The sequence below is a fragment of the Dermacentor albipictus genome, chromosome 8, assembly GCF_038994185.2.
Source record: "Dermacentor albipictus isolate Rhodes 1998 colony chromosome 8, USDA_Dalb.pri_finalv2, whole genome shotgun sequence".
In the NCBI taxonomy this organism is placed as follows: domain Eukaryota; kingdom Metazoa; phylum Arthropoda; class Arachnida; order Ixodida; family Ixodidae; genus Dermacentor; species Dermacentor albipictus.
This window is the reverse complement of record NC_091828.1, coordinates 52,817,518-52,844,571: the sequence shown is the minus strand read 5'-3', so window position 1 is coordinate 52,844,571 and position 27,054 is coordinate 52,817,518. Positions and strand designations below refer to the sequence as shown.

The following is a 27,054-nucleotide window of genomic DNA, read 5'->3' as shown; positions in this document are numbered from 1 at the left end:
CAGCGAATCGGACAGCTCGCCCTACTGAGGTCATGTGGTCACCTCAAGTCACTTGGCCAGGGGAGGTTGAAAACTCGGAGGAGTGGCGTGCTGCGATTGGTAGTGATGTACAATCACGCTCAGAATGAGCTACAACACAAAAGCGCATGGCGAAGCGTCGCGTGTTGTAGATTATACTGAGCGTGATAGTACGCTTTTAAAACCTTATAATAAATTACCCGCTTTTTGTCACCTAATTATCACAAGTGCCAACTCTAACAACTCAGTACATTTCTACAATATTGTCAAAATTCTTTCAGCGTCTCTTTAACGTGCACTTATATCTAAATGCAGAAGCGTTTTTGCATTTCACTCTGGTCGAAATGCGGCTGCTGCAGTCAGGATTGAACCTGCGACCTTGACTATAGCCGCAAAGCTACCGCTGCGAGCACAGAAGGGTCGATTTCACATGCTGCTTCTTCTGTTTTGTCGCCTAGACCCTACGGTGATGTAATGAAGCTTGGCGTGTATGCACCCCACGCCAGTTGTCCACTTGGCAAATTTGCGTGTTGTCTATATTTCAGATATAGCAGAAATTTGATGTATTGCACCTTTAGTTTGCGAGCATGTGCTGTCTTTTTTTTTTTCTTATGTCACCTTTTCCCTCTCCCACCTTCCTCTCCCCACTCTGTATGGAAACTGGGAGGGGCAAGGCTGTTCACTCATTTCACAACTGCGTAGGTTCTACCCATCCTCTGCATTCTGTATTATCTCCCCTCGAGACTAGCACGGTAATAGAAGATTAAAAAGCGCTGCAGTTTCTGCAATGATTTTGGGGGGGGCTCACGGATAACTACAGCTGTCAAGAGGCTTATCTGGTGATTACCCTGAGGGTCCTTGGCAAATGCAGCAGGATGGAAAAAAATGAAACGAGCCTCTTGCATCACCTTTCCTCTCCACCTCACTCCTGCCATGTACATGCACACTTTCATCCACTGCCTGATGCGACTTGTAAGGCAGTAGCAGCAGTAAAAAAATTTGAACGAACATGCAAGGAAAGATTAGCTTTAAGAATCCATATATAACGACATGTTATCATAGCATGTTAGACACAACCATCAGTTATGTCTTCTGGATGGTGTTTTTAGACTGTGCTTGACATTTGCATTGCTAAGTTCCCTTTAAACGAAGTGTTAAGACAGGGTGGAAAGGTTACCTATTAGACTTCGAATGTGCCACCATTTCCGCGCAGTGCATCTCGCAAAGCCACGGAGGGCATCGCAGCTTGGCGCAAGAGGCGCCAGCTGCAGTGCATCTGCACCACTCATAATGGTACTTCATACGGATCCGGAGAGAGATAGAGAGAATGAAAGAAAAAAGGGCTATAAGTGAAAGGTGAAGTGGCCCCTTGGCACTCCCCTTTCTGCCATTTCTCTCTCTAGGTAAGCGCAGAAACAATGTGGAACATTTGCTGTAGAAGCAGCCCAAAGCAGCAGACAGCCTAGTTTGTAAATGATAGTGCTGACCACGGAGCAAGAAACATTTAGGAGTGGAAACTCCGCTGTTTAGGGCGACCAGAAAAGGTCACAAGCCCGCGGAACCATTTTCGTGCTGGCGCCCTGGATAGAAATTACCACCGTTTCGGTTGCCAGGGCAACCAGCCGAGCGTGTTGCTCCCGTTCAGCTGCGCACGCCTGGCACGGAAGAAGTGGCCAAACAGCGCACCAAAGCCGCATGCGCGCGCGCTGCATATTTTTTTTTCGCTGTGGCTTCTACGACGTGCCGCATGGCGCCGCCACTGCATATGGTCCCGTTGGCGCATGCAACAATTGTCACCTTATCTGGTCGCCTGCGCTCGCTTGCGCTGACAGGAGTTTCACCTCCGAAATGTCTTACCCCGTGGTGCTGACAGAGCACAACACCGTGTTGCTTGACACGAAGCTGCAAGTTTGGAAGACTGGAAGAAGTATGAGCTCGCATTCAATGATATTGTTACACAAGAAAATGCAGACAAGAAGCTATATGCACGTATATTTACAAAATGAATACGCTGCACTTCACCAAAGGCAACAGCCCGAGCTAGCCTTTAATCTTCGTCTTCACACCACTGGCCTCTTCTGCATCGTAACTACTGGTCCATAGCACTACCCTTGTCGGTAAAAGTGCCAACCCGGTGCAACTAAAGGCCTGGCTCGGAAGCACTGTAGTAGGCCTTGAGCCTACTGACATGCACAACATCACTGGATGACCTAGTAGAGGGTGACATTGAGCTGACGGGAGCAATTTCGTAGATCACTGGTGTCACCTGGTGGAGCATGCGGTAGGACCTTGTCTATCAGGAAAGGAGCTTCCCTGAAAGTCCAGCATGACGAGAGGGTTACCACAGGAACATGTGCACACCAAGGAAAAATTGTCTGTTACAGTGGCAGGCATTGTAGAGTTGCTGCTGAGTGGCTTGCGATGCCGTCAGTCGACCACGGGCAAGTTGGCAAGCTTGGTAGGCCAAGGCGATGGCACTGCGCATACGCGCCTGTCGATGAGGTTCAGAAAGAAATGCAGTATCCAGGGGGCAAGGTTGGTTTGCGACCCTACAATAAATAGAGAAATTGTGGCATTGTGGCTTCTCGGCGTCATGCCGAGAAGAATTATAGGCAAATGTAATGTAAGGAAGGGCAACGTCCCAAGCATAGCAGCCTTTCAAAACGTACATGGACAGCATATCTGTGAGGGTACGGTTTAACCACTTCGTCGGTTTGTTGGTTTGAGGATGATGTGAGGTGGTCAGCTTGTGTTGTGTGGAGCAGGAACGCACAATGACGGTGATAACTGTCGACAAAAAGTTGTGACCACTATCAGTAAAAATCTGTCACGGGGCGCCGTGGAGCAAGGTAATGTCATAGAAGAAAAAGTGCAACGTCAGTGGCCCAACTGGTCAGAAGAGCCCATGTGATTGGCACCATCCGTAGCAGGTGGCGTAATCAGTTTCAACGGCTACCCATTTGTTGCTAGTGGATGGCGTGGTAAAAGGGCTGAGGAGCTCTCATCTAGCATGGAAGAATTGTTCTGCAGGGACTGTGATCAGCATGTAGCGCCTGAGGCTCTTTCTGGTGCTGGCAGAAATCACAGGCAGCAACATGTTATCGGATGGAGTGAGCGACACCAGACCAGCATCAGCGGCGGCGGATGGGGTTGTACCTGAGAGATACCCCAAGGTGTCCTGCAGTAGATTCATCATAGAACTCAAAGCGCAGAGTGCGTTGTAGAAGTTTGGGCACAAGAAGAAGATATAATCAGACCCGCCATGGGAGAAGTTCCTTCGTTAGAGAATGCCAACCTGGAGGACATATTGGTGAAGAGAGGCATGTAGAGTGAAGGTGAAGAGTGCAGATGCTCAATGATTGCTCGAAGTGATAGGTCTCAGTACTGCTCATCGGCGTTGTTAGGGAAGGCAGACACAGAGAAAATGCCATTGGCGGTGTTACAGACAGTGTTGTCAGGCTCGTTGACCGGGTAACGAGACAGGCAATCAGTGTTCTTGTGGAGACAGCCAGATTTGTAAATGACACAATACGAATATCCTTGTCAGCGTCACGCCCAGTGAGGAAGTAGACCTGTAGGGTCTTTCTGTGAGCACAACCAGCAATGTCCGTGCTGGTGTGTGATGACTGAAAAGGGTCGGCCATATAATTATAGGCATAGCTTTGCAACTGCCCAAACTAATGCCAGATACTCGAGCTCAATGATGGAATGGTTATGCTTGAAGGTTGGGAGGTGTCTGCTGGCATACGTGGTAATATGGTCGTTGCTGTGCTGGCGTTGTGCCAGTACTGCACTGATTCCGGGGGCTGCTGGCATCTGTATGGACTTAGGTAGGTGCAGAAGGATCACGCCTTTCCCTGTGAGTTCTCGACAATGACCCTGTCATCAATCAGTGGTCTCTTTGTGACGCTCAGGAGAGGGTGACATTGTTATCTTGAAATGAGCTGTCATTTCTGGGTGCTCGAAAAACTGAAGATCTGGAGCGTGACTGCCTGTTGTATGACTCAGGCGACGCTGATTGAGCTTCCTTGAGTGAACGATGAGACATGATCAGCGCTCATGATAGCCACATGTCTGCCGGTGAAGCATCTTTTTTTCTGAGGGATTGTCAGGCACAACACCCCTGCCACCAGACGGCGCATCAGGACGTTGAGTTGTTCGATGCAGCTCAGCTGGCTTGATGCTTGCATTCCTCCAAGCCATCGGTATGCAGGTTCCGAGAATTAAGATCTTCTGGCCAAAGGCATCTTAATAGGTAGGCTCTGACTTGACTGTATAGATGCAAGATTACAAGCTCCAAGGAGCGACCTTTGTGAGCCCTGCACAATGCCGCAAGTGCCACATGCAGGCCACTCATCGCCAAACTGTACAAGTTGAAATAATCTGACAACCCCCTGTCTGAAGGGAAACCCTGAAACACAAGGTTCACATTAATCTGGACAAGTACCAGGACTCTTTCAACTATGTCTCCGTGCAAATAGACAGAGTTTATGTAATGAAGCAAAGTAATCATGAATTAGAGCTTCCACAGATCAGGAAGGCGAAGGGAGAACTGTCTTTGAATAATTGATATCTGTAACACTTAGCAACAGATAGCTACATGATCATGACATGATGTCAAATTGCAAAATAAACAAAAGTGAAAACCATCTACAAGCCTTATCACTTAGAAATTGGCTCAGAAGGCCTGATTTATTTTGCCTTTCTTCTAGTTCACTTTTAAATTGTGCTACTGTAAGGCTACGCTCTACCCGAACAGGTGGCCATGTTTATGTGACGTACCTATGGATAATACGATGCAGCGTGATTAGAATAAATCACCAATTCTGACCTGTAAAAAAAAGAGCTTCCAACATATCATGCAAACTATCGAAAGCAAGTTACACGCAATTACACTGAGGCCTTTTATCTTCACTGACGCTTTCCTTTCTCGAGTGTTTGATTATCTAATTTTTTCATGGAAGTTTTCAAACTAACTAAAGAAAGTCTGCCATACCCTGAGCAGAACAGACCAACAATGTCCTCTGTTTGACAAAAGCTCCTATAACGTTCAAAATTTAGTATTGTTGAAGAAATTGAAGTTCTTGTGCGCAATCTACAAAACGTGCCTAAAAACACTCCTGGACGTTATGACTCGTTACGAACTCCCGCAAAACCATAACTTATCCACTTGCGCAACTTGCGTGCGAGCTTCCAAACTGTATGAATGAGAAGAAAGGGGGTTAACTGAGGGGCCTAGTTCTTATTAATCATATCATGAGAAGCCAACAAACAGGGAAACCAAGGAAAACATTGGGTAAATTCCTTTACTTACTAATTGACATAAAGAAAAATAATGGCAATGAAAGTAGATGAAAAAACAACTTGCCACAGGTAGGGAACGATCCCACGTCTTTGCTTTATGCGTGCGATGCTCTAACCAATTGAGCTACTGCGGCATGGTTTCCCCATCCACTTTCTTGGGTATTTACGTGTTACTACGAGAATTAACCTTGGGAGTGTTAGCCAGCACCTACACTCTCAAGCCTTGTCGGCGGATGTCAAACATCCTTTCTGCCGCAGGCAGTGTAAGTACATGATTTTTCAGGGTGCAGGCAACTGGTCAATAAACCTGCATGTGCTACCTGAAGGCATCAATGTTGTCGGATTCAAGACCCTCATTATGTAAGAATGAGAAGAAAGGGGGTTAAGCGATGGGCCCAGTCTTTGTTAATCATACCTTGAGAAGCCAACAAACAGAGACACCAAGGAAACATGTGGGAAAAAAAACTTTTATTTACTAGTTGAAATAAAGAAATGATAAATTAAAGGCAATGAAAGTGGATGAAAAAACAACTTGCCGCAGGTGGGGAACAATCCCACGTCTTTTCATTACACATGCAATGCTCTAATCCATTCAGCTACTGCGACGCAGTTTCCCCATCCATATACTTGGGCATTCATGTGTTACTACAAGAACTAACCTCTGGAGTGTTACCCTGTGCCACCACTCGCAAGCTTTGGCAGCGAATGTGGGTCATCCTTTCTACCACAGGCAGAAAGGATGTTCCAAACTGTGTGCAACACTAACCCCGTTTGGCTGGCAATTCTACGTGTGTTGTGACATAAACTCTTCTTTTGTAATTGGAGATCTAACGTGAGCCGAAAATGCTAACCACCTAACAAAATTTTGTGATATTCCTTATGCTTCTTAAGCATTCATCATTCAACTAAGCTATTTACAACACGAATCAAAAGAACAAAACAATTTGCAAACCTTTCTGCCTGATTTCAGATTTCAGACGAGCTCGAGAGGGACGTGCATTTCACGGCTTTTGCAAGGTGCAGTCTTGAAGAAGGCAAAAGCCTCTAATTTGCCTGACGCACCTCGTAGCTACAACTTTAGGACAGCATCCTCCAAGTACTGAGAGAAGATTACATTTAGAGACCCACACACACACTGTTCCCTTAGGTGCTAGGCATTTGCCTTTCTTTGCCCCCGTGAATGACTGGCTCTTGTAGCAGCCTACAGGATGCTTGCCTTTGTCCCTCTGCTTATGAAGAGACGGCTGCAGTGCGTTTAGGTGACTGTTACTACGTCTGAATCTTCATGAAGCTCTCCTTATTGCTACGTGCGTCACGTCGATCTCTGGAAACGCCTAAGCTGGGGATTTACCGTCCTTTGCCTTTTTCACAGTCTCCGGCCAGATCCTGACCTTCGTGCATTTGCCTCAGTTGCCTTGTCGCTTCACATGTTTGGTTCCATGCTCCTTATCTTGTCTGCCTTTCTCATCTTGTGCCTGTCCCTTTGCTTCACCATCTGCTCTGACGTATGCAAACAGCCATAGGCAACTTTTCCTGGCAGGCTGGCCGAGCTTGCCGCCTCCGTACACACTTGGCCTAATGGACCCTCTGTTTCTTGCGCAGAAAAAACCGCCGCTGTCTACTGCCTTCCCCTCGCTTCCAGCTACCAGCATGTTTGACTCATCACTGTGCTCAGCTGCCTCAGGAATCATTTCAGGGTCCTCTGACTGCTGCGCAATAGGGAATGCGCTTATGAGTCTCTGAGCCTCCTCCCATGTTTTTGCCCTGAAAGCTCCCATATTGGAGAAGGGTCCTCCTCGTTTCGTCTGTGCTTGCTCTGGCCTATTCGATGATCAGTAGGTTACTTGCTCTGGCAGGCTGGCCAATATTGCCGCCTCCATACACACCTGGCTGTTCAGTGAAAGCTGTCCCATATATGGCTGCATGCTCTTATCGGAGTCCTGAATTATGACAAATACCACCCGCTTATCACAGCTTCTGGCTGTGTGGTTTTTTCCTTCGCAGTTGTAATACACAATGATCTTCCGCGCCTCCAATGTGTGTGCACCATCAGCGGGGGGCATCTTCGTTTCTTCTGCTACTTTAGGTGTGTCACCCTCTTTCTCCTGATGTGTGCTGGGGGGATTTGAAGTCTCCGGTTTAAAATTCCTACAGAAATACTTGTTACCCTTTGGCTTCCGGGAACCATATCCTGCTTTGTCATTTGTTTCTGATTGTCACGACTTTCTTCGGAAACTTCGGAGCGTGCAGTAATGCTTGGCGACTTCTGCTGCTCTCTCTTTTTCCCCTTCGAAGTCGGTTTGAAATGCTAGACAGAAGGGTGTAAAGAAATCCGTAGCCCTATTGTAGTCTCACACTTTGTCCTCAGACAAGCAGTTCATGAAACAGCAATACTGAACAGGATTAGTGCTGGTAATATCTTGGTCCACAAGTCCCGGCTGACACCCTCTTTCTCAGTAAAACTTCATTTGGGCCTAGTTGGTACATAATTCTGAACTTAAACTTACAGCACAAACACATAAGAGAGACCACAAAAGGAAAATACGTCACACACTCTTTCAAAACCGGCGAGGATATGAACTATATCCTCTTCTTCCCTGAAAGTATGGAGCAGGAATCTCGCTATTTGCCATCTAAGTATCTGACTTTCCTGCTCAAGCTCTTCCATTCCAAGAACATGCCATTGTGCTGCCTCCTGCACATGCCTCTGGCGTGTTTCTGCTTCAAGTTTGCATCTTTTTGCCTCTTCATGCTCGCACCTCTCTGCTTCACGCTTGCGCCTTTCTGCCTCTTCATGCTGACGCCTCCCACGCCTCTTCTTCTTCACATTTGCACCTCTTTCGCCTCTCTCCTGCTTCACACTTGCACCTCTTGCACTCCTCTGCCATTTGCTTTCTTTCAACAATGGTTTCCCAAGCCTCTTCAGCTTCCTGGACCGTCGCATCTTCTGCGTTCGTGACGTCGAGAACTGCTTCTTGTGTTGTTGCGGAGCTGGCGAGAATGCCCAACTCTTTGCAAATTAGAAGGAGGTCCTGCGCTTTGAATTTCTCCATGGCGAATTACTTAGCCTTCAAAATTCACCCTTCCTTAAAACTGAAGTTTGCTGTTTAAGGAAGGTGAATTTGCAAATCAATCCCCACCAGAAAACACAAACATACTTTCCTAGCATCTGCTTACTTGTACTAGCAAGAGTTCTGGTGACATGAAGAGCAAACATCAGGGAATAGCTAGTCCATCCTTGTCACTATTAGGAGACTGCAGAATTTCTTGTTCTTCGTGCTCTCTTTTTTACAAAGCAATTTTTCTTGCCTCACCAGCCTCCTCCCAACTCCTCTCCTCATTCTGCAGAAGCTCTAATTGCTACCTTTTGCCTTTCGCAGGGCCAACTGAAATGTTCATCTGCTCATGACTTTCAAGGAGTTCTTGGACGCAACTTCTCCATGCTCACAAAGCACCCTGTGTTTCTTCCCCACTAGCAATCAGCCCACGAGACACTATATTCTTGGTGTATGTAATAAAATAACTAACACCAAACACTGTTATGGATTGCCTGCGCTATGGGTCTGGCGAAAAGAGAAGGAAACATGTAGCACTCACCACACCAATGTAGCCAATGCCAATCGATCTCATAAGCTGCCTGCCTGTATTATGAAGTCGGTTCCATGTATGGTGCCGTGCCAGGTGCCGGCAGAAAGAAGGGTTCCGAGTGACAGTTACGAGAACAAGAAAAGGTTTTATATTCATAAGTACATGGTTGAGTTTTATACACACGGCTCTTAACCTTAAGAGCACACTTCATGCTAGAGTGTGTATGTCCGAGCTTCTTCCTTCTCACATCCGTCCCCGTCCACTTTTTATGCCGTTTATTTCCCTCTTTCCCTCATCAAGGGATTTCACAGGACAATCACAAATGCCTTACCATTCACCACCTCCCGCTCCCAACGTTGCACAATACGAGGCGGCTTCCACATCGCAAACTGAACCGGCCATTGATGCCTTTCCCGGTAGTTCTCGACAATGACCCTCTCATCAATCGGTGACCTCTGCGTGATGGTCAGGAGAGGGTGCCATTGTTAACTTGAAGCGAGCTGTCATTTCTGGGTGCTCGAAAGCCAAAGATCTGGAACGTGACTACCTGTCCGTAAGACTCGTGATGCTGATTCAGCTTCCTTGAGTGAACAATGAGGTGGGATCAGCACCTGTGATTGCCGCATGTCTTCAGGTGAATCATCCTTTGTTCTGATCGATCGTCAGGAACAACAGCAGCAAGATGGTGACCGTAAGGGTTGCCAAACAAGTTCTGCAGCAGCTTTTGTTTAAGTGTATCTCAACTGGTGAGGTCATCTGCGTGTGTCCTAAGCCATACTTGAGCTGTGCAACCCACCGGGGTAAAATGCTACGTTGGCAAGCATAACAGTTTAGTCGCACTGGTTAGTGGTGCTGACGCGTTGGTGCAGGCTGATCCAGTCATCAACGTCTTCCCCATCTTTCTCCAAGAATACGCCAGGATCACGTGGAGTGGAGAGTGCGATGTGGCTCGTCGGAGTAGCAGCCGGTGTCAGAGCCGGTTGAGTCGAGCTGTTGTCTCCGGGAGCCATGACAGAAGGCTCGATGTACCATCCACTGCGAGCCCCATGACGAGGACAGGACATGTCTACCTTCACCAAATATGTTACGTGGGAAGTCACAGACAAAAAGCTACATACAAGTTTATTTACAAAATGAATACGCTGCACTTTGCCAAAAGACAACAGCCCATACTAGTAGTTAATTATTGTCGTCATCTTCACACTGCTGGCCTCTTCTTTATCGTAACTACTAGTCCGTAGCAATATTGATGATTCTGAAAACTGGTAGTTCTGTGATCGTGAAGGTTGGACCCAGCGGCCATGCCTATCAATGGAAAAAGTGTTAGGGACCCCGTTTTCACCATTAACTGCTGTTTCAAAAAGGCGGGCTTTATGCACTAGAGAAGCGTACGGAGGCAGTCGGGGTAGCGGGCGATCATGCAGCTGCTCGCATTTCACCTTTTCTTTTTTTTTTCAAAGATTTCGCATTCCATTACCTTTTGGCATGGACACCCAGTAGCCAGACTTCATCGTTATAACCGATAATGCGGCATGGGAATATTGTAGTAAGTGGGTTATTTCCCAGTCGAAAACATACAAGATATCCATGTTCTTACATACATTAGTGTAAGAACATGGATATATATCAATGCAAAATGTAAGTAGACCCCTGGGTTTTAGTTGATTAAAATTCAAACAGTCTTTAATGCAGTCTTTAACAGTCTTTAAAATCTTTAATGCAGTGAAATATAAAAATTACTTTGTTTTAGCTATATGTGCATTCATTGAGGGAGGCGAAAACTGCACAGGAACTGTCAGGATTTTTTTCCTGGGGCAGCTTTGAGTCGTAGCATCCCACAGCACATAATCGGTGATGACTAAGCAGGACTAGGCGCACACAACACTGTCATCAGGCAATGAGCAACATGCACTGGGCACCTGATGTGCATGCCAGTGATCACTTCAGTCAACCTACAGGCTTCTTGAGGTGACTGCTGGCCAGACACTCATTTTGATGCCTTCCTGTCCATAACACCTTCACGTTTTTTGCAGGGTGCTTGCAGACTGGAATGCAATGTGCTACAGGCTCATCCAGCTTTGCTGGTGCGAAAAGTCAAGCCCTTTGTGAAACAAGACACTAGAGAGCAATTCAATTGCCTTTGCCGTGAATTGAATCAGCCGTCATCGAGAGAACTTGGGCATGGTGCTATAAATAAAATTCACCTCAATGTCTTCAAGTTCACTGTCAACAGGGTAGCCATTGCACAACAAAGCTTCCTGTGAAAATCTACATTTGCACTGTTTTACTTTTGTGCACAGAATGCACTGCCACAGTACTGATGTATGAATACACCTTTTTTATCACTTTGTTTTCAAATGCATTTATAAAGTTGAGCCCTGACATGTTATTTCTCCACCCTGAGATGTATTAACAAGCCTTTGCAGAAAGTTTGCAAAGTTGGCGTGTTTGCCACCGTAACATCATAAACAATGACACTGTATCCACGTTTTGACTACTACAAACTAGGAACGTTTATTTTGTTTCGCAGTGCACATGGCAAAGACAGGAAGATTGTGCCATAGGTATCTTGCTACACCTGGCCAAATCGCAAGCTCTCCTTGGTAAGTTGGGTGCATGTGGTTACAGCATAAGATTTGCAAAATGGTTTACAAAATATTTACTTGCAAAAAAGTGAAATTGGAATGTTCTTTTTTACACCATAGTAATGATACAATCGCCGACCGATTTTTTTTTGGGATGCCCAGTTTTGTAGGCCTGCCGGAATATGTTGATTCTGCCATGGTACTGGCATGTGCTCCATAGAACTATTGTGTAACAACGACCAAAATTTTGCATGTTTCAAACTCCTCTCGTTTGATTTCTTGAACTTTGTCTCACAATTGCAAGTCAAAATCTACCGAAAATGCAAACAACCTTGCTGCCATTTGGTTCTCCTGCAGGCTAAATCAAGTGTTGCATACATCTCGCATGCCATTTCAGAGCTCCCATTTCCGGTACAGCCTCTATAGTAGGCAGCGCTTGCTGCACTCCCCCACAAACCTTTGCGCTGTCATTTCTATTGGCACTCGTCAGCCGCATATGGTCGGTGGCAGTGTTTGTAACGCTTCTTGTGTGCATTGGGTTTCGCTTCAGCTGCATACCACGATGCTAGGCTTAGTCGTTTCAACAACCGACAGCCTTCTGTCGTTTCGTAGCCAGTTAACAATGGCGCCGACGCTGCCGTTGTCGTTCGCTGCCAACTCGACAAAGGCTTTGAAGCCAGGAAGTCATTGCACATTGACGATGGAAAAGAATGCCACCATTATCAGGAAAGTGCTGAGTAACCTGTCGCAATCGGATGTCGCAAGAGAATTGGAACTCTCGAAGCACACAATATCAGTCTACATAAACAAGGTGAAGATTTTGGAAGCCTCTGAGAAATCTTCTGGATCCCAACAGGAGAATGTCATCCAAGGTACCCACCCAAAACTTGAGGAAGATGGACCAAGGGATTATCCGGACTCTCAAGCAGCTCCATTTGTCACGCATGCTTAGTCACATGGCACTGTGCAAGGACAGTAATAAGAGCTACAACATTGACTTGATCTCTGCAGTCGACATACTTTCAAACCAGTGAAGGCTGTGACCGAAAATGCAATCAGGAGCATCGTGGGTTTTATGATCCAACATGAAATGCCGTCGTCATGCTGTGATTGCATCTCTAGCGATCCTGATCACTCCCCTTCATCTACTGACCTCATCGAGCATTTACGTACAGAAATCACGCTGGAGCAGTTCATCGATGCTGACAACGAGATCTATTTCTGTTCTAAACTTACTGAAGAGAAAATAGTTTGTCAGGTGCTTTAAGGTGAACTGGGCTTTCGCATTGATGAGCCAGTGATTGTGCTGCCAACTAACTCTGATCTAATGAGAGGCCGCATGGCGCTTTCGGCTGTTTACACTCAGTGTCACCTTCGTTGACGTGCAAGCTGATCTATTCATATGACAACATAGCACCTTGCCGAAACATATTTACACAAAGCTGTGGGGCTCCCGCACCACAGGACGGCATGCGCAAAGGTCGGCGCCATGAAAGACAATGAAGTGCGTAAGCTGCATGCTCTTCTCCTGGCCTGCCATTAAAGAGAAACATCTATTTTGTAAAACTCCCGTCTTCAATCTACGTTACATTTTTTCTGGTGGAGATGCTGGGTACATGCTACCACTCCCAGATCGAACGCCGCCGACAAGCCCAGTATGAAGTCCGGTCGAGCTGACTCCTGTTCACGTACAGACAAGCCGTCGACATCAAGGACTGCTACCTGAACATGAGCCTCTACCGAATAGAGTCAGAAGGATGAGTACATCTGTTCCGTCTTCTTCCTCCTCAACGGCACCGACCGAGGTCATCCTTAACCCGCCGCGAATCCCCACATCCTTCCATGGGGACACCTTCGAGGATGTTGAGGACTGGCTCGATCACTTTAAGCGTGTCGCAGAATTCAACGGCTGGACTCCAGAGCGCAAGCTACGCAATGCCTACTTTGCCCTTGAAGACTATGCGCGGACATGGTTTGAGAACCATAAGGCGGCCTTATCGACATGGGACGAATTCCGACGGCAGCTAATCAGCACATACGCCAGCCTCGATCGCAAGGAGCGAGCTGAATCTGCAATTCAGGCAATTGTACAGCGGCCGAATGAAAGTGTCGCAATGTTTGTCAAAGATATGTGCCGACTTCCATGCTGAAAGAAAAGAACGTCAGGAACTTGATGCGCAGTGTCAAGCAAGAGTTATTCGGTGGCCTAATACGCAACCCACCAAAGACCGTTGCAGAGTTTCTCGCCGAAGCCATATCAGTGAAAAAGGCAATGCAGCAGCGAATAAGGCAGTACAACCGCGACGTGTCGACCCTCTCGCTACACCCTCGGACAATACCGACGCCTTGCGGGAGCTCATTACGAGTGTCATTCGAGAAGAGGTCCAAAAACTTCAGGTGGCTCCGGTATCGGTACCGCGACTCGCTCTGGCTGAGGTCGTCCGGGAAGAAATCAGACAGGCAGTACAAGTCCCAGAGCGAAGCGAGACACCGCAGCGCGAGATACGACAGCCACACCTCGCATGTCGTATGCGGAAGCTGCGCGAAGTTTGCTGTCTCCGACTTTTTACGATGCGTGCGACGTCCCAGACTTTCATAGTATGCACGCCATTGAACAAGCAACTGGCGACTTCAAAACTCTCTGCACGCCATTCATGGCTGACACACGACTACTCCGCAAGAGCGACGTATGGCGCACCGCAGACCGGAGGCCCTTGTGTTTTCATTGCGGTGAAGCCGATCACCTCTACAGGGTGTGTTTTTGCCGCCGGACTGGGCTCCGTGGATTTTGCGCCATGCCCGCACAATGGTGAGCACCCCTGGAGATTGAAGCATACCTTGTGGACGCCAGGACCTCGTTTGCCCCACGACTCCGTGAACCCCGGTCACCGTCACCTGCCCGAAACAGGTCTTCCAGCCTCCTCTTCACGCTGAGAGCAACGAGGCGTTGCTCACCCAGCCCTGCCTCCCAGGAAAACAGTCCAGTGACCTGCGGAGGTGAGGTCGCTGACGTTGTGAACGCTGAAGATCCTCCACTACGACGACCATGATATGACGTTATTGAGATGCAAAGAAAGTAGTGTAGTTCCGTGTTAGTTCCCTGCGACGTACCAGTTACCATAGATGACCATGAAGTCATGGCGTTAATCGACACGGGTGCGGACACGTCTCTTATGAGCCAGAATCTCGCATATATACTGAACAAAGTTTTGACGCAATGGACCGGAACTCAGATCCGTACTGCAGGAGGGCATCTCATAACTCCAATGGGCCGGTGCACGGTGTGAGTCAACATTCGGGGCTTCACATACATCGGCAACTTCGTGATTCTTCCTGAATGTTCGAAGGACCTTACACTCTGCATGGATTTCCTTCAGGCGAACGGTGCCATCATCGACCTGCAAGAGTCTAGAGTCAGCTTCGCTACTATGCAAGCCATAGCGAACAGTAATGACAACGACCATGACATCGCGCTTCGCGTAGCTGACGATCACATCACGTTGCCACCTAAGAGCAGCGTGCTTACCCTTGTCGGATGCGACATGGAGGACGACGCCGAAGGAATTGCTGAGGTGAACGTGCCTCTGCTTCTTGAGCGCCACATTTGTATAGCCAGAGGGCTCCTTCAGGGGCGAAAGAAATGTTCAGTCGTTTTGCTAACAAAGTTTAGCAACGAGTATCAGCATGTACCGCGAGGAACAACAATCACATTTCTTCACGAAATCACTGATGTTACTGACATTGCCACCTAGGAAACCACATTGTCTCAGCAATCTGAGTTACCCAGGCTAAAAGAACGAATTCACGTTAACGCCACTCTGCCAGACCGTCAGAAAGACCGTCTACCGAGTCTCATGAATAAATTTGCGGACTATTTTTTAACGTCATCCAAAGTGCGGCACACGTCCATCACAAAGCACCGCATTATTACGGACGGGTCCGCATGTCCTCGTGAGCATCCTTATAGAGTGTCGCCAATGGAAAGGGTAGCAATCAAGCATCAGGTGAAAGAGATGCTCCAAGACTATGTGATCCAGCCGTCCACCAGCCCGTGGGCCTCCCCTGTAGTATTAGTCAGAAAGAAATACAACACACTATGCTTCTGTGTAGATTACAGAAAGTTGAACCGTGTCACCAAGCGCGATGTTTATCCATTGCCACGCATCGACGATGCAGGATCGTCTATAACATGCAAAGTTTATTACTTCGTTAGATCTTAAATCAGGGTATTGGCGAATCGAAGTTGATGAACAGGATCGTGAAAAAACAGCGTTTGTGACACCTAACGGGCTTCATGAGTTCAAAGTTCTCTGTTTCGCACCTGCCACCTTTCAGCGGATGATGGATACCATGCTTGCTGAACTCAAATGGCAGACCTGTCTCATATCACGACGTCGTCATGTTCTCAAGCACGTTTGACGAGCATCTCGCACGACTCGAGAGTGTCCTCGCTGCAAACCATCCTGCCAGCCTCACTATCAAGCCTGAAAAATGCTACGTTAGGTTTCAAGAGCTCAAATTTCTTGTCCATATCGTTGGTTCTCAAGGCATCCGACCAGATCCCGACAAGTTAGCTGCCGTCGCCGAGTTTTCACCACCCACAGACAAGAAGGCTGTCCACCGCTTACTTGGTTTGTGCACATATTATAGGCGCTTCGTCGAGGGATTCTCGAGAATTGCTGAGCCTCTGACATGGCTTACACGCGACGATGTGCCTTTCATTTGGGCAGACAAGCAGCAGCAGTCGTTCAATGAATTGCGCAAGCGTTTGCAAGAGGCCCCAATACTTGCAGATTTCAGCGAAGACCCTGACGCTGAAATTCATACTGATGCGAGCAATTCTGGTCTCGGCGCAGTTCTTGTGCAGTGGCAAGCTGGTGCGGAACGCACCATTGATTATGCAAGCTGCAGTCTTACCAAGGCTGAGAAAAACTACTCGACCACTGAAAAAGAATGCTTAGCGGTTGTGTGGGCAATCAGTAAATTCCGACCCTACTTGTACAGTAGACCCTTTAGGGCACTCAGTGATCACCACGCGCTGTGCTGGCTTGCCAACCACAAGGATCCTTCAGGCAGACTAGCATGTTGGAGCCTGCGCTTACAAGAGTACGACATTACAGTTGTCTACCGATCTGGAAGGAAGCACAGTGACGCTGACTTTGTCACGCGCACCACTCCCTTGGACGTCATCAAACCCTGACCGTGACTTGCCATTTGTCGGCGTTATCGATGTGATAAAGACGGCTGAGCACCAGCGCGCTGACCCTGAGCTTCTGCCGTTGATCGAGCACTTTCAAGGAGTTGAAGGTGTTTTACCCTGCTCGCTCGTGTGCGGCTTATCATCATACTACTTGCACAACAACGTCCTTTACAGGAAAAACTGCACAAGCAGTCCCAATACGTACCTCTTTGTCGTGCCGTCGGCGCTGTGCCAAGACATTTTGCAAGCCTGCCATGATGAGCCATGTGCGGGATACCTGGAATTCGCTAAGGCATTAGCAAGGATACGACAGAAGTATTACTGGCCCTGGCTTTGTTCTTCTGTGCAACGGTATGTGAAGACCTGCCACGATTGTCAGCACCGCAAGAAACCACCAGTCAAACTGGCCTGCTTTTTCCATCCTGTGGACCCTCTTCAAGTGCCATTCCAACAAATAGGAATGGATCTCCTTGGGCCATTCCCACTGACCTCTTTGCAAAACAGATGGATAGTCATCGCTACCGACTACTTAACCCAGTACGTCGAAACTGAAGCTATCCCTCAAGCAAAGCGCCGCATCGTCCTACGACATGGTGCACCGTCTGTTCTCATCACCGACCGCAGTACAGCATTTACAGCGGAACTTATGCAGGACGTTCTCCAGCATAGCTCGCACCGCAAGGGCACAGCGTTTCACCCTCAAACTAATGGATTAACGGAACGTCTGAACAGTACACTGGCTGATATGCTCTCCATGTATGTCGACGTCGAGCGCAAGACATGGGACGAGATTTTACCTTATGTGACTTTCGCGTACAACACTGCTGTACAGGAGACTACACAGTTTACGCCGTTCGAACTTGTGTACGGGCACCACGTCATGTCAACACTTGACGCCATGCTACCTCTGGCTACCTCTGGCTGGCTGGCCCGACCAGTGAACACGCGAAAGAGTTTGTACAAAGAGCTGAAGAGGCATGCCAGCTCACTCGGCATCGTATCCAGAGCCAACAGCATAGCGACACCCTTTGATGCAACCAGGGTCGACGCGACGTCCAATACAATACAGGCACCTGCGTGTGGGTCTGGAAGCCTGTCCGTCACTGTGAACTGTCGGAAAAGTTGATCCGCCAGTATTTTGGTCTTTACAAGGTTACACGCCACCTCAGTGACGTGACCTACGAAATCGTCCCCTGCAGCTCTGACCCCGATTCGCTCCGTCGTCGTCCTTGTGCTCAAGTTGTTCATGTAGTGCGCATGAAACCATACTATGCGCTTACATGAACGCTGAGGTGCACCTGAGGAGCTCCATTTCTTATGTCGCTGAAAGAACTTTGTGACGTGACCGAGACGGTCGCTTTTCGCATGGGGGCAATTGACACAAAGATGCGGGCTCCCGCACCACAGGACGGTGCGTGCAAAGGTCGGCGCCATGAAAGACAGTGAAGTGGGTAAGCTGCATGCTCTTCTTCTGGCCCGCCATTAAAGAGAAACATCTATTTTATAAGAGTCCGTCTTCAATCTACGTTACAATATCACATGTTGTTCAAGCCGATTGGCAGATATGAGATTTTTTGCCGGTGAATTTGTTTTTCAGAATGCCCGATTTTCTGGTGACAGTCTCCAATTGGTCGGCAAGTGTAAACTAGTACAAAAATAAAATCTATAAAGGGTGCGATATATTTCAGCAGTGCAAATATTTAGTGGAATCTTTATACGAATCTCTTGGGATGGCGTAAAAATTCATATTGCCTGAAAACAAAAACATTGGGAAATTATCGTGAGGGAATGTACAATGAAGTGGTCGACTTCTCAAAAATTTCACGCTTTCAAGATATTTTTTCTGCATTCTTCCAAGAAGTCCAGGTTCTGTTTTGATAGGCCGAGTTTTTTGTCTGACCGTGGGCTAGCTTGGTCCAATCAAGGGGAGCTTTGTGCAAGAATTTCGCCGCACAAAACGCATTGCAGCTAGCCTTGCCGCTGATTTTAATAGATCTTCACTTTCTACCCTCGAGATTTCATACCCTCGTAATTAGCCTGTGTCATGCCAGATGCTAGCGTTACAAGATATTCGACATGGCCTTTGCCAACTCCACTGCGAGAAAGGTTTTCTGGTATGTGCCAAGTGCGTTATATGTAATAGCAGTGATGATAAGGCTTCCTCTTTGATTAATTAGCACGGTGCAAGCACCACCTAGCACAGCCCTGCGAAATGTGTGATGTACAGCACACTGTTCTCTTGAATTGGACTTGCGCTCAAGGGCTTCGTGGACCCTGAAAATGCTTTTGCGAACCCCTGTTTAAAAATCACTGCTGTAGAGAACAGAATAATTAATCAGCAGTACCTTAGTGATAGCACTGGTAGACAGCACATGTCTCGAAGACCTAGGAAGGTTGGTTCCAGCAACAAACATGCTCTAAATAATTAGCACATGCACTCTTTGTGTGGGCAGCTTTTTTCCAAGTAAGCGAGCAGCGCTTGGTCATTATCAGTTGCCCGGGTGGGAAGTCTCAGCAGTTCAGCAATAGTCTCGGTACTTTCAGCTTCCTGTCAGCATTTAACTTTGATTGCGAGTTTTCAAGCAGGCATGATGTGATCGTCATTTGTGTGTATATCCTGAACGTGCTACGAAGGCTTAAAAAATGGTAGGCAACCCTAATCTTTGACCTGGGTGTCTACTAATGGCAATAGCACCTCAGCGTTGGTGTTCTTTAGGTTAACCTTAGGCAAATGCAACAGACGAACCAACCTCAGAGGCAGCTGCTTTCCGTTAATTAGCTGGCTAAATATCATGCCGCTTTCTTGTATATGGTGTCATTAGTGACATCATTACTTCTGCTTTTTACTTCCGGGCTTCCAGGAATTTCGCCGCAGTCGTGCTCACGTTGCAGGTCTCTATAGAGTCTACGATTCTGGCTTTGGTGTGTAATAATCAGTGATATTCAAATAGTTCTTATTATTCCTGACAGTTCAGTAACTCATCTTCTGACTTAACTTATGCTCTGATATATCTATAATGAAGCCCATGAATTTCGTATTATACATTTTTTTTCTTTTTCTGATTTATTTTGAATTCCCTTTCCAGTCGTTTTGAGAGATGAACCAGAAGTGCTGCGCAAGGAGCAAGAGTGTCAGTCGATGCTTGTGCCTCTAAAAATTTGCCTCGTAGTTATTTGGAGGCTGGTGACTCACTGTATAATGGAAGAGAAAATAGTCTAGAGGAATTCGAAATCGCACAGGTAACACCGGAAGTAAAGAAAGCCTTGGGAGATATGCAAAGGGGGAAGGCAGCTGGGGAGGATCAGGTAACAGCAGATTTGTTGAAGGATGGTGGGCAGATTGTTCTAGAGAAACTGGCCACTCTGTATACGCAATGGCTCATGACGTCGAGCGTACCGGAATCTTGGAAAAACGCTAACATAATCCTAATCCATAAGAAAGGGGACGCCAAAGACTTGAAAAATTATAGACTGATCAGCTTACTGTCCGTTGGCTACAAACTATTTACTAAGGTAATCGCAAATAGAATCAGGAACACCTTCGACTTCTGTCAAGCAAAGGACCAGGCAGGATTCCGTAAAGGTTACTCCACAATAGATCATATTCACACTATCAATCAGGTGATAGAGAAATGTGCGGAATACAACCAACCCTTATATATAGCTTTCATTGATTACGAGAAAGCATTTGATTCTGTCGAAACCTTAGCAGTCATGGAGGCATTACGGAACCAGGGTGTAGATGAGCCGTATGTAAAAATACTGAAAGATATCTATAGCGGCTCCACAGCCACCATAGTCCTCCATAAGGAAAGCAACAAAATCCCAATAAAGAAAGGCGTCAGGCAGGGTGATACGATCTCTCCAATGCTATTCACAGCGTGTTTACAGGAGGTATTCAGAGACCTGGATTGGGAAGAATTGGGGATAAAAGTTAATGGAGAATACCTTAGTAACTTGCGAATCGCTGATGATATTGCCTTGCTTAGTAACTCATGTGACCAATTGCAATGCATGCTCAATGACCTGGAGAGGCAAAGCAGAGGAGTGGGTCTAAAATTTAATCTGCAGAAAACTAAAGTAATGTTTAACAGTCTCGGAAGAGAACAGCAATTTACAATAGGTAGCGAGGCACTGGAAGTGGTTAAGGAATACATCTACTTAGGGCAGGTAGTGACGGCGGATCTGGGTCATGAGACGGAAATAATCAGAAGAATAAGAATGGGCTGGGGCGCATTTTGCAGGCATTCTCAGATCATGAACAGCAGGTTGCCATTATCCCTCAAGAGAAAAGTCTATAATAGCTGTGTCTTACCAGTACTCACCTATGGGGCAGAAACCTGGAGGCTTACGAAAAGGGTTCTACTCAAATTGAGGACGACGCTACGAGCTATGGAAAGAAGAATGATAGGTGCAACGTTAAGGGATAAGAAAAGAGCAGATTGGGTGAGGGAACAAACGCGAGGTAATGACATCTTAGTTGAAATCAAGAAAAAGAAATGGGCATGGGCAGGACATGTAATGAGGAGGGAAGATAACTGATGGTCATTAAGGGTTACGGACTGGATTCCAAGGGAAGGGAAGCGTAGCAGGGGGCGGCAGAAAGTTAGGTGGGCGGATGAGATTAAAAAGTTTGCAGGGACAGCATGGCCACAATTAGTACATGACCGGGGTTGTTGGAGAAATATGGGAGAAGCCTTTGCCCTGCAGTGGGCGTAACCAGGCTGATGATGATGATGACTCACTGTAACCAACAATGCTGCTGGCTAAAGTAGCTGCATTTTTTGACGGTGCATCGGAGGGCGAGGCCTTCAGTGGCTTTGAAGGAAGTGCTGTTGGTCTCCTGCACAAATTTTATTGTCCCAGAATTTGCAACTCGTATTAATTTTGGTATAGAAAATTTTGTGCCCCAATATGTGTAAGTGCGACATTTCACAATGAGTGTACAAGTGTGTTTAATTACGTTTTCTCAAGTCATTGAGTTGAAATAGGTGTGCCTCATACATAGGTGGACCTTATATACAGCTTTATTTATTACTTTATTTATTCATACTTTCAAGGCCTGTAGGCAATACAGAATGGAGTGGTAACAAAGCAAAACAAAAAATGCACTGACAATTCTACGGAGGAAATACGTTAAGCCATACTGTCACAGATTGATGGTATGAATGAAGGTGCGCCTGGTATTTGAACAGTAGAAGTAGGAAGGTGGTTCCAATTAGCACTTAATGCAGGGCAAAAACGAATCATTGTACCTGTTCGTTTGGTGGCTATCATGGCAATTTGGTCAAATCCCAATGAAACATAAAAAGGTGGTGTGATCTGTTTGCTTCACTACCTGGTTGGAGTTGTAAACCTTGTGGAATAGGCAAAGGCGAGCACATTTGCTGCATTATGAAATTTTGCAGGTTGTTACTTTTTTCTTGCATATTACACTGGAATAGTGGAAATACAGTTAAACCTCGAGTTAAACCTCGAACTTCGATATAATGAAATCCTTGCTATAACGAAGTATTTAACTTTTCATGACCTCTTTTCCATTTAACACCATTTATTTAGAAGCTCAATATAGCAAAGTGTGTTTGTATGCCATTTCAAAATACAGTGAAGCCTCGTTAAACCATAGCTGGAGAGCTCGGAAAAAGTATATACTAAACGGTAGTACTGCGTAACAGAAATAGCATGAGATCGCTTACTTACCTGTCAAAAACGAAACTGAGAGAGAGTGTGATGAAAGGGGAAAAAAACATGGAGTATTTATTCACTTCTCGCTGCAAAAGTGTTTTTTTCAATTGATGCCCTGACGGCCGAGCAGCGACGACAGTGGCCACAAACTGCCTGAAGCTGCGAGCCAGCTTTTCAGCCACCCCCTCTTCTCTGCAGATACTCGCATGGCAGATTCCTCGTTGGCAGTACGTATTCTCTGCGCACTCGCGCGGTTGCGCTGCAGAAGTCGCAGGGCGCCTTTTTTATGGCAGAGGGCTGTTGTCGTCGCAACAATTGCATTCGTGAGGCTGACATAACCCACAGCTTCTGCCCCTGTAGGCCTGAATCGCCCGTGCATTTGCTTTCCGTGTCGTCTTAATTGTAAGCAAGCTGGTTGTTGGTGAAGAACAACGTTCATTGCCGGTGAGATGCTGGTATATATGGGAACAGGAGTGTGACATTACAGGTCACCCTGCCGCGTTGCTGGCAGCTCTGCTAAATCTTCCCTTTTTTTTTATATGAACAATTAGTTCAATGTCTCTCAGGCAATGGGTACAGACAGGGCGTGCAGCGTGAAGGAGGCGCAATATTTCTGCTGTCTTTGAGTGTGGTACGATTACCTTATTGCTACGGAACAGTAGGCCATCCTGGGTGTGTATGTCCTCCCGGTATGACCAGTAAGGGCGCACGGCTTCCGGGATGTCACGTTTATCGTCCGGCTAGCTTGTTTCCGCATGTCCTCATAGCGTGAGCAGGGTTGGATCACTATCGGTTGCTGCAAGGAGGTCTTCAATGCTTGCTTTGGAAGCAGAAACAAAAGCAAGCACATTTACTTGAAACTGTTCGGTTTCATCAGCTATGCACACTTTGCTGGGAAATCGTGACAAAGCATCTGCAAGGAATACTCCTTGCCCGGTTTGTAGATAACATTGATGGGATAGGGCTGCAAGGTTAGCCTCATGCGTTGCAAACGAAGGGAGCGATGGTGCAGCTGCTTCTTGCAAATCGACACCAAAGGATGATGATCGGTTTCAACCGTTACTTCTGGCTGACCGTAAATGTAATCGTAGAATTTTGTGCAACCGTGCACAATTGCGAGCGCTTCTTTTTCAATTTGTGCGTAGTGCTGTTGTGTGTCTGTGAGTAACCAAGATGAAAAAGTGACAGGGTGGCCTTCTTGAAGAAGCATCACACCAACACCGAATTGGCTCGCGTCGACTGAGAGGGTGACATTTTTTTTTTTTCAGGTCGAAGTAGGCTAGCACAGGTGCTTGTGCCAAGGACTGCCGCAACTTTTTGAAACTTTTTTTTCCTTGCTGTTTGGTCCATACCCATGCAATGTCTTTGCACAGTAAGGTTTGCATCGGGGCAGTAACATCAGACATGCTTGGAATGAATCGCTGTATGAAATTGATCATTGCAAGAAGTACTTGTAGCTCCTTACAGTTCATGGGCGCCGGCATTTGTAGTATGTGTTGCACTCGTTGCGGGTCTACTCGCAGGCCCTATGCACTGAATATGTGGCCCAGGTAACACACATGGGGCTGCACGAATGCGCATTTCCTGAGGTTCAATCTAAGATTGTGTTCTTTACAGCGTGTCAGCAAGAGTTTCAAGTGGTAATCGTGCTCTTCTTTAGTCCTTCCCCAGAGCAATATGTCGTCCACAACTACCGCTACACACGGTAACCCTTCTAACAGGCGGTGCATTGCTGCTTGGAAAATCTCTGGGGCCAAGGCTATGCCACACGGCATTCGAAGAAACCGATTGCGACCATATGGCATGCTCATAGTGCAGAGTTTTGAGCTTGACTCATGCAGTTTAATCTGCCAAAATCTAGATGCCGCATCTAAAGTTGAAAAAAAAAAACAGCCTCGGAAAATCACGGAACTATGTCCTCTATTGTTGGCATAGGATAGTTCTCGCATAATGGTGACTTGTTTAGCTCTCTTGGATCCAGGCAAATGCATACTTTCTCCTTTTTCACTACTGTGATCATGGGATTGGACCATTCCGTAGATTCGGTTACCTTTCGTTTTACTTCTTGGTCTTCCATGCACTGTACTTCTGCCTTCACCTTATCTTGAAGGGCCACAGCGAATCTTCTAGCTGGCATGATGACACCCGCAGCACCGGGCTTGAGCTTCATCTTGTACTCAAAATCCCTTAGCTGGCCGAGCCCTTTGAAGACTTCTGCAAAAGGCTGTGTTGGGGGGTAAATATGTTCGTACTCAATGCTCTGGAAGTGGTTGATGAACCCCAAACATTATGCCGCTGAGCCTCTCAGTGTTATCGGCACGTTCTGCTCTACATTGAAAAATGTTTCTTCTTGAGATTTTTTGTTCACTAAAAGCAACAGCCATACTTTTTCATGCGATGCAGTTTTGTGTCCAAAAAATGCCGTAAGCTTGACCTAACAGGATTCTGTTGGCTTATCTGGTTGCGTCTCAATAACTTGTTTTGAAATAACGCAGTAGTTTGCGCGTGTCTAATTTGAACGTCACTGGTGTGCCTTCAATATGAACCGTCGCATTCCTGTTTTCTGTTGTTATGGTATGCATCGTAAGAGTTTTCAAGAAATAGTCCTTGTCTGCTTCTAGACACAACTCATGCAAATCTCTGCATCTCTGAACCACGTCTTGTGAAGTTTCCGAGAAAAAGTCCTCGTCTGGTTCTCGACGCAGCTCAAGCAAATCTCTGCGTCTCCTGAGAGGTTGTGGCTGCTTCGCTTATCTCGCGAAACTGCTCTTTCTCTTGCTCATGGGCGTGACAGATTTCGACAGTCTTCTGATGCGAAGGGTTTTCAGCGATCAACTTTTTCTGCAAATTCTTGTCTCGAATGCCCAAAATAATGTGGCTGCACAGCATGCGATCTTTTAGCTCTCCAAATTCACAGGTTTCAGCTAGTATACGCAGTTCGGTCAACAATTCACTGAGGCTCTCGCCTTCCTTTTGGTTTCCGAAATGGAATTCCTGAAAGGTTAGATTCGTTTCAGGTTTGTAGAAATCCTCAAATTTCTGTAACCACATTGACGTGGTTTTTGTCTTCTCTTGCTTCAAACTTGAACGTGCTGTACGCCTTTCTACCCTCCTCAGCAATCATTACTAGCAACATGGCTGCCTGCACATCTTTGCTCTGCTTGCTCAGCTGAGTGGCAGTAGAAAACAAGGTGAACTCTCTTTTCCAAGTTTGCCATCCAAGCCAAGCGTTGCCTGATGTGTCCAAGGGCTTTGGCGGTGGAAGAAGGGATGCTGGCATCGACATGCCGACTAGGGACCACTGCCACCATGTAAGCAAGCCAGTCGTCGTTGAAGAACAACATTTATGGCCGGTGGGACGCTGGTATATATGGGAACAGAAGCGTGACATTACAGGTCACGATGCCGCATTGCTGGCAGCTCTGCTACATTCATCACTGTCGCTAGTTGACACTTCGGCAACAAGAGGGGCAATGGTGAAAAGTCAAACCTCGTAGCGGACATCTCTTCGCATTCGCAGCAGCACTGCCAAGCAACTTCTTCGCATTCCAAATACCACAGACTGCAGTCAACAGCAAATCCCTGTCGCGTGCCTATGCAGACTTCTTCGTGTCATGTTCAATAGCATGAACAATGTCTAGTTTTTTCTTCTATCCTGAGCATCCAGCATCTTTTTTATCTGAGCTTCGGCATGACACGAGTTCTTGATTGCACAATGCCACAACGCTCTCTGGCATGCCGCCGAAATGACGTTGATGTTGATGTGGCTTCACGCGCAAACGCACAGGGCACTTCGAGGCCGTTGTTCCGATCTCTGAGGCTTGTTCTGCCAGGCTGCCCGATAGAGATGACGCACCACCGTGTTTGCGCAGCAAAAAGTGGAAACAGTACATGTTAACCGATATGTGCGCAGTAAGCTGGTACGGTTTATGCAGATACAAAGCTCCGAGTTGATAAGTTTGACTTCGCTCTGCCATCTGCGAGCCACCTGGTTAGCTCAGATGGTTGAGCGGCTGCCCCGGAAAGGCGGTGGTCTCTGGCACAAGTCCCAGACCAGGGTGAATTTTTCTTCAACTGCAAGGCTTTTCTTTCAAGGAAACCCATATGGGTTTCCTTTGTAACATAGCAGTTACTACAATTATTTGGACGACTCGTTTTTTCTTAATTAATCACTTCTCTCTGCCTTGCCGGTTTCCGCAGAACTGTTATCTCAAAAATAATGTTTCATTGAGCTGTGTGTTCCAGTCGTGTAGTAATGCGGTTGTGCTGCATGACAAAATGCTTGTTGAGCTTCAGGAAAAGAGTCCTGGGCTTCTCTTTTCATGAGATACCTTCCGACAGTAGTTTGCATGACCAATGGCTGAATGCAATTTCGAGAAAGGATTGGGGGCCCTGTAGTGTGCAGTCTGCACTTTTGCACTGCAGATTTCTGGAAGGACTGCAAGAAGCGGCTTCTCAGGCCAGGTGCCTTGGCCAGTGTTTTTGATGGACAGGCATCATGCACTGCACACGCCGACGTCACTGAGGCTGCGAAACAACGGGATGAAAGGGCCCATAAGTGCAAATGAGAGTGTTTGCCAAGTGTCTTATTGCCAGACACCTTGTTCACTTGCAGAAGCAAAGCAGAATGTGTCTTGATGGTTGCAGACATTGCTGACCGGCGAGCAATCACTG

General features: G+C 46.9%; 1 protein-coding gene across 13 annotated transcripts in view; it reads left to right on the top strand.

Annotated features, from left to right (window-relative positions):
* LOC139048781 (oocyte zinc finger protein XlCOF6-like) overlaps positions 1-27,054 on the top strand; it is an 80,047-nt gene that overhangs the window by 8,529 nt on the left and 44,464 nt on the right. For 7 of the 13 annotated variants that reach the window (XR_011507904.1, XM_070523394.1, XM_070523399.1 and 4 more), the window contains one exon: positions 11,441-11,513. The exons of 1 other annotated variant lie outside the window; for it this stretch is intronic. Coding sequence is in view for 5 of the 12 variants with exons in the window: in XM_070523391.1 (XP_070379492.1) it covers positions 8,728-8,829; positions 11,441-11,513 (175 nt within the window). In the remaining 7 variants the exon portion in view is untranslated. Of the gene's footprint in view, positions 1-8,702; positions 8,830-11,440; positions 11,514-27,054 lie in introns of those variants that run through there. 5 more of the 13 variants (XM_070523391.1, XM_070523390.1, XM_070523393.1 and 2 more) reach the window with 1 other exon arrangement.